This window comes from Bison bison, unplaced genomic scaffold, assembly GCF_000754665.1.
Source record: "Bison bison bison isolate TAMUID 2011002044 unplaced genomic scaffold, Bison_UMD1.0 scf7180017861046, whole genome shotgun sequence".
In the NCBI taxonomy this organism is placed as follows: domain Eukaryota; kingdom Metazoa; phylum Chordata; class Mammalia; order Artiodactyla; family Bovidae; genus Bison; species Bison bison.
The window spans coordinates 1,194,055-1,201,840 of record NW_011491618.1 but is presented as its reverse complement, the minus strand read 5'-3'; the positions used below and the strand labels follow the sequence as shown (position 1 = coordinate 1,201,840).

The 7,786-nt window shown below is 51.5% G+C and overlaps 1 protein-coding gene across 2 annotated transcripts in view; it reads right to left on the bottom strand.

Moving 5' to 3' along the window:
- PLEKHM1 (pleckstrin homology domain containing, family M (with RUN domain) member 1) overlaps positions 1-7,546 on the bottom strand; it is a 54,875-nt gene extending 47,329 nt beyond the window's left edge. The window contains exons 1-3 of one of the 2 annotated variants that reach the window (XM_010832400.1): positions 7,279-7,546; positions 4,265-4,427; positions 691-779 (exon numbers count right to left, since the gene is read on the bottom strand). In XM_010832400.1, the coding sequence (XP_010830702.1) occupies positions 691-738 (48 nt within the window). In that variant the 5' untranslated portion in view covers positions 739-779; positions 4,265-4,427; positions 7,279-7,546. The remainder of the gene's footprint in view (positions 1-690; positions 780-4,264; positions 4,428-7,278) is intronic. The other variant, XM_010832401.1, reaches the window with a different exon arrangement.
- Positions 7,547-7,786: the final 240 nt, after the last annotated feature.

The window sequence follows — 7,786 nt, the reverse complement described above, 5'->3', positions numbered from 1 at the left end:
GGCAATGACACCCCACTCCAGTACTCTTGCCTGGAAAATCCCAAGGATGGAGGAGCCTGGTAGGCTGCAGTCCATGGGGTCGCTAAGAGTCGGACACGACTGAGTGACTTCACTTTCACTTTTCACTTTCATGCTTTGGAGAAGGAAATGGCAACCCACTCCAGTATTCTTGCCTGGAGAATCCCAGGACGGGGGAGCCTGGTGGGCTGCCGTCTATGGGGTCGCACAGAGTTGGACACGACTGAAGCGACTTAGCAGCAGCAGCAGCAGTGTGTATATCAGTCCCAATCTCCCAATTTATCCCTCCCCGACCCTTACCCCCCAATAACCATAAGTTTGTTTCCTACACTAGTGACTTTACTTCTCTTTTCCTCATTATGGTTTTGATTTGTCTTTGTCTAACATCTAATGATATTGAGCATCTTTTTATGTATTTATTGGTCATCTGTATATCTTCTTCAGAGAAATCCTTGGTCTTCAGGTAACCTATAGTCAATCCCCATTGTTTTATGTAAATCCCCATTTTATCATCAATAAGATGATTTGGGGCAGGATCTTTTGGGCGCAACTTTTTCTCAACCCAAGGCTTCTCTTTCTAAACAGTGCTAATTCATTTCAAAGTGAGAAAAAACAAAGACATGGCTGTCCCAGGCACCCCTTCCCCCACCCTGATCTTCCCTTGTTGCCTACCGGGATGGCAGCCCGGGGGTCCAGTCCATTCTCCACCCCTGAGAGCATTTCCACTCCAGCAGCAGCTCCCCAGGAGAATCACATGACACCTGCAGAGAAGACATGGCCATATGAATAATCGTTGGGCCCGCCCGCCTCTTCACCACACCGCACCCCCATCTTACGCAAACTGCAACTGAAAGGACTTTGAATACAAACGTGAAAACTGAGTGTGGATTTTAAGGAAGGAAAAAAAGGCTGATGGATTGGACCTCCTGAGGAGAGGAGCCCTGGGTGCCAAGGGTGGGTATGTCCCAAAAGGTGGGTAGAGAGGGCCCTTTGTGCTTAGTTGCTCAGTCATGTCTGACTCTTTGTGACCCCATGGACTGTAGCCCGCCAGGCTCCTCTGTCCATGGGGATCCTCCAGGCAAGAATACTGGAGTGGGTTGCCCTGCACTCCTCCAGGGGATCTTCCCAACCCAGGGACTGAACCCAGGTCTCCCACACTGCAGGTGGATTCTTTACTGTCTGAGCACCAGCGAAGCCCAAGAATACTGAAGTGGGTAGCCTATTCCTTCTCTGGGGGATCTTCCCGACCCAGGAATCGAACCGGGGTCTCCTGTACTGCAGGTGGATTCTTTACCAGCTGAGCTACCAGGGAAGCCCAGAAAGGGCCCTTCATGCCACACCAAACATTGGCACAAAAAGGCAGGGGACGAAAGGCAGATCTGATACAGAGCTGAGGGTGCGAGGGGACTGCTGCAGCTGAAGGCGCCAAGAACCCACAGGGGCTGAGAAACAGGAGCTCACAATTCACATTCAGGGCCTGGGCCTTGAAACTGTCCCCTGACTCCTCTCCTAGCCCAGGCTTGGCCAGCTCAGCGGGGAAAAGTACAACTGACATGGCTTCAGACGGAATGGCACTCCTGCCACGCTGCTGCTTCTCCTTCGGGCCATGAGGGTCCAGCCTGAACAGCACAGGCACATGTCTAAAGGGTAACAACATGGGTTCTAGTCCTAATTTGCCACTAACCAACTTGGCACACTGGGGCATGTATCAGACCTCTCGGATGGAGACTATGAGTGTGGATAGCGCCAAGCACAGCGCCTGATATTTACCAAGGGTAAGTGGTATCTCTAACCCTAGTGGATGTGGCCGTCCAAATTTACAGGCAAAGAATGCCACTGCCTAAGTAAGCGTGTGCGGCAGCTCAAGTCAGTACGCAGAGACATCTCTTGGGGTAGCTGGCTTTCTCCTGAGGCAACCAGGCCCAGGGTGGCATGGTGGGGGATGGTGGGGACTTTGGCCTGAACCTGAGGGGGCTGCTGCTTGGTCCCACCGCAGCAATTTGTACAGACCAGGCCCGGAGAGGCACACTCACATCTAAACAAATCTCGAGTGGCCACACAGCTGAGCATGAGGGGACACCAAGAAAAGAAAAAAGGGTTATTGCTGTCTCTGCTCTCAAAAACTCATGGCCCATGGGAGTCCCATGGCAGTTCAGTGGTTAAGACCATGTTTCCATTGCAGGGGCTGTGAGTTCAATCCCTGGTTGGGAAACTGAGATCCCACACGCCATGTGGCGCAGCCAAAAAAAAACAATCAACCGAAACTCACGGCCCAAAGATGTTACTAAAACCAAGGCACGCTCAATGGGGTTTTGTACCTTTTACATTTATCGCCTCATTCATTTCTCATAACCACCCTGGGAGTGTTTTATTATCTTAGTCTGACAGATAAGAAACAGAAGCTGATGTAGGTCAAGGAAATTCTCAAGATTCCAAGGCGGGTAAGTGGCCAACTCTACCACCCACTGCCAGCACAAGGGTCACCCCTGCTCAAGGGAAATCCTCAGACTGATGGAGTGTGATCACCTCCCTTCTGGAAGAGGTGGGTGTGGGCAAGGGCTGAGGCAGGGAGGGACAAGGGGGCAGGGAGACCTGGGGGTCCAGGTGAGGGGCTGCAGTGGGACACTGAGGTCAGCCTGGTGGGAAAGGTTTACAGGAGGACAGGAGCGCGACACTTGGAAGTGACAGAGGCAGTGTGGCCTTAACAGTGGGAGATGGTCTGATTCAGACTCTGGTCCCTGGAGCTGGCAGAGGGTAAACAGGACCCAGAGCTGACCTCCCCCAGTAAAGACACACGGAGTGAGGGGGGTGTTTGGAGGGTGGCCCCTGCAGAGCCAGCCCTGGTCAGGGCGTGATGGACCACAGGATGCAACCCTTGACCTCAGGCCCTGTCTTACTACCTCACCCTCACTTCACTCCCCCTCCCACCTACAGGGATTCTCGGGCCCTCGTCCAGTCTCCGGCCACCAGCACCCCAGGCGGAAGGACCGGTGTTAGAGACAGTCCCTCTGGACAACGTTCCTTCCAGGACACCTTGTGTGGCTCAGGAGGCCAAATCCAGGTGTTCTGGCTCCAAGACCCTGGGCTCCAATCCCCTTCAGTAATTCCAGCGGCCACAGGCCTCCCCTCAGGCCACAGGCCTCCCCTCGGGCCTGCCTCTTCTGGAAGGAGCCTCAAGCCCCACAGCTGCCCTTCCCTCAACCAGCCACAGGTCGGGAGAGGAAAGGCTTAGGCCTCAGCAACCCGAACAATAGCCTGGGTTCATTAAGACCTCATAATGAATTAACTGAAAATAATATTCATGGGCGGGGAGGGGGGCTGGTAGCCTTGTTAGTAAGCAGGTGCTCCAGGCCAGAAAGGGTCTCTTCACAAGTAGACTGACGCTGAGGTCAGAGCAGGGCCAGACAAGTACCTGTTGCTTTTAAAACCAACTGTCAGAAAAGCTACAGAATGACAGCGCAGAGGAGTTCAGAAGGCAATGGCCACTTGACAATTCACAAAACAGGACTGAGGCTATGGGGTTCATGCCACACTTTAGGGCACACCTTTCTCTGCAAGAAGCCACAGCACCCCGCCTATGTGGGTCTGCCCCGACATGCCTCAGGGAGGCAGGAATCAGCTCAGGGGCAGGAATGTGATGGTTGATGACATGAGAACTTGCTGATGGAACCAGAATGGGGCTCGGTCTCCTGACTGCTGGGTCAGCACTCCATCATTCTCCAGGCCCCCCCAGTCTACCTTCCCGTGGGACGGGTTTCACTTCCTGTCCTCAGAACACTCTTCACTGACACCAAAAACCAAACCAAAGGGCGGGGGCGGGGCTGCAAAGAGACCTAGGCTAAAAAGAGTAAGGGGATAATGTGGGGAACACTGCTAAAAGGTTCTTCAAACACCACTGGTGGAGTTTGGCAGAACAGATGACTTCTGTCTGCCCCTTAGGCAAATCCTAACCTTGAAAAGTCTATGTCCCCCCCTAAGTATCAATTCACCCAGACTCAACGCTTCAAGCTTCTCTAATCTCATGTAACTCTTAAATCAATCCTGTGAGAGAAGGGTGATTATCCCCATTTTACAGAGGAGAAAACAGAGGCTCAGTAGGGATAGAACTCTTTGGTTTCCTCATTCTAAGTCTTGTGTCTTTCGCCAAAGTGTTTCAGGTCTTTGATTTCAAGAGCTTCAGGCAAAACTTATTACTTTCGAACGAAGTAATAATTAACTTTGCACTCAGAAACTCAAACAATCTTACCCATCAAGTCTGTAGTCCCAACCAGCTGAGGCCAAGTCCTTTCCATGGTACCCAGGTTTCACAGTTGTCTTTTCTTAAATGTTCCAACTCACAGGAAGGAATTGTTCTGGTTGCTTTTCTTTCTTATGCTGCCTGGCCTTCTATGTATGTCCAATATCACTTCCTCCAGAGACCAAGGAAGAAAGAAAAGAAAAGAATGGCTTAGATGAGACTTACACTAAAGGAAGAAAAGAACTGCTGGGCTTCTTCAGTTCTGAAACACTCCATCCATCAGTAAACAGCAGCCCCCTCTCCTTAGAGACTTCTCAGCTATTCCCAACAGCCTGCTCTCTACGGCCTGAATCCAACCCTGTACCGGGCTATTGAGAACAGTCTGGCATTTAAGCCATCCAGCTGCTGTATGAACTGATGAGTCATGGTTTACAGTTGGAAAAGAAGGACAAAGTTATCTTCTGATTCAGAAGGGCAGCTGATCTTTCAGACATGTGAGTGCTGGGTGAGTAAAGTATACCTCTTTCCACCTGAAGACAGCTGAATTTCTGGACAAGTGTCTTGAGGCAGGAGAAGGGAGTGGAACAGGCTTTGAAGTCACCAGATGCCAGCTAGAGGGAGAGAAATTTCTAGCCCTGTGATTCCCAAACCAAAGGCTAGTGAGTAAGGCCAGAAATGTGAAGTCAGTGAAGACAGAGCAGTTTTCTTTCCTCCTTCCTTCCTTCCATCAATAACACCCATCTCCCCCATATTCTTGTCCCATCCTTAGGATTCCAGCAAGGACCAACTCTGGATGAATGATAACAGGAACTCTGTCTGACTCATTCACCATTGCATTTCTGGTGCCTAGAGCAACACACAGCACACAGTCATGCTCAAAAAATATCTACTGGATGAACCGAAGAATAAAACAAAAATAAGGCTCAGGGCAGGAATCTCCATTTCACAGGCTGAGGGAAGCTGAGGTATACAGTTCTCAGCCAGGATGGAACACCTTCCATTAAACCACCCTGCCAGCTGGCTAAAACTATTTCAATATATCCCACCTTAATAGGGTGGGGGGTAGACACTGAAGGGAGAAGAGCATTCAGCTTTTCAAAGGAACAAGACTATAAATGGCAAGAGGGCTTCCCTGGTGGTCCAGTGGCTAACATTCCATGCTCCCAATGCAGGGGACCTAGGTTTGATCCCTGGTCAGGGAACTAGATCCTGCATGCCACAATTAAAAAGATCTTGCGTGCTACAACTAGAACTCAGTGCAGCCAAACAGGTAAATAAATATGAAAAAAAGAGACCATGAATGGCACACAAAGACAACAGGTCCTACTGGGGACCCTTTAAAATTGCTACCAAATGGCCTCTAAAGCTAGGTCGTCAGAATTGGAAGAGAATGTGTATCCCCAAAGCCCAGGCAACGATAAATGATGAAAGTGGGGCCTCAGGAATGTCCCTCTGCCTCAGCTACTCAGATATCTGGGCTCCTCATGTTCATGGGTAACCAAATGGCCCAAACTCAAAGATCCAGCACCTGCAGAAAGAGGAAGTGATTCAACAGCGCTATACCCGCCTGAGCCTTAGCCTCCTGGGAGCCCTCTCACCTACGCTCTTCACAACGTGTTACATCATCTCTGGCATCCACTGCGTGCCCTGCGTTCAGTGTCAGGACAGGCCTGCTCTCAGCTCTAGCTGGCAGGAGCACCAGGCAAGGGCGCATAACAAGTGACCACACACATGGACACGGCTCTGTGAACACTGCCACACAGTGGTGCTCCCTGAGCTTACTCCCGGCCAGAAAACCAACCAACAGGAAGTGATGGCTTCCACTGCCCCAGGCTATGTGGGAGCCAGGTGAGTGGCCATTCTTCACCTTCCAGGTATCTGGTGACACCTACCATTCCAGCGGCAGCACAAGTCATTTACTATGAATGTTAGACATACAATTTCAGGGGGCAAGTCCAGGGGACCAGACATCTGGGAAAAAATCCCTGACCCTGACCCAAGGCAGGGAGCTCTACTTCTCCACACTTACCTGCCACCTGAGGCCCTGCCTGCACCCATCAAGCCCCTCAGTGTCTAACTGCTGGGTTCCCGGCAAGCAGTGACATTTGGCTGTTGAAGGGCAGCTAGTGAGGTTGGCGGGGGGACTCTTCACTAATTCTCAGACTGAGTGGGGACTGGGTTAAGGGAAAAATGGGTGTAGAACTGAGATGGGGACAGCAGAGGTGAGAGAGCAGGAGACCTCATTTTTAATAAGATTGGGTGAGAATGCTAAGAACTGAGCACCAAGAGTCGGGGGCAGTTTAGCAAAGACTTAGGGACAGGAGTGTCCTCTGATGGTTGGAGATGGATAGGAAGTCTATGGTGGGCTAAGAAGTGAGGGGTTGAGTCTGTGAAGACAAGAGGCATGTAAAATTTGAGAAAGGGCTGAGATCAGAGTTATCAAAAAGAAAAGCGTGTGCTCAACAGGGCGTCTACTTTGGTGGTGGGTCTTAAACGACAGTGGGACAGAGATGGGGTGTTCAGGATGGGCATACCTTGGGGAGCTGAGCAGAGGGTGTGGAAGATTAGGATACGAAGGCTGCTCAGGAAAAGGGCGAACCGAACCAGAATCGAGGCCAGTGTGCAGTATGAGGATCGCCAAAGGGGTTGAGAGGTAAAGACGACATGTGTTGGGGGTAAGCAGAGGCATGTGGTCAAGGTCAGGGGTGGAACTGGGCTACAGTGAGGTCAAGGATAAGGCTGCATTTACGCAAGACCGGTGGTGGTGGGGTGGGGTGGTAAGCCCTAGGGTCAGGTCACGAGTGGCAAATGGAGGGGAAAGGCCAGCAGCGGCAGTGCGGCCGAAGGCTACAGTCGGAGTGGGGCGCGGAGCTTGGGCTGGGAAGGGTGAGGGCTCAGAAGCTGGGCAGTCTCAAGGCAACCAGGGGTCTGGGCTCACGGAGAGGGCTGGTGTCCCCTTGCCCATATGCGTCCCGGCCTCGCCGCCCCTCTGCTGCCCGCCTCGCCCCGGATCCTCAACTCACCGAAGGGAGAAGCGAGGGGGCGGGGGCACTGCCAGCCGCTGCAGCCCGTAAGCCTCGGATGGGACGCCGCGGCCTCCCGGCCACTGACAACAGGAAGCGGCTCCCGCGGCGCCTGACGCCATCACGTCAGCTCTGCGTCCAGATTAACACTTTAAAAAGGTGTTTGAGACTCTGCATCATTTAGGGAGAGATGTCAAGACATATTTTCTTTACACTGTCCAGTCTAGACATGATAGTTTAAGAACTATTGATCTTCACTTCTCATACATTTATAATTTCTCTTTTCTTCCACCAGGAAAGTTTTCTTATTCTTAACAAGTACTGATGACCCTGTAGATGGGACAATTACACAACCAGTTATTATGAATCTAAGAACATTACATTTTCTGTTGCAATTATCTTTTTCTACTGCTGCTGCTAAGTCACTTCAGTCATGTCCATCTCTTAGCGACCCCATGGACTGCAGCCTACCAGGCTCTGCCGACCATGGGGTTTTCCAGGCAAGAGT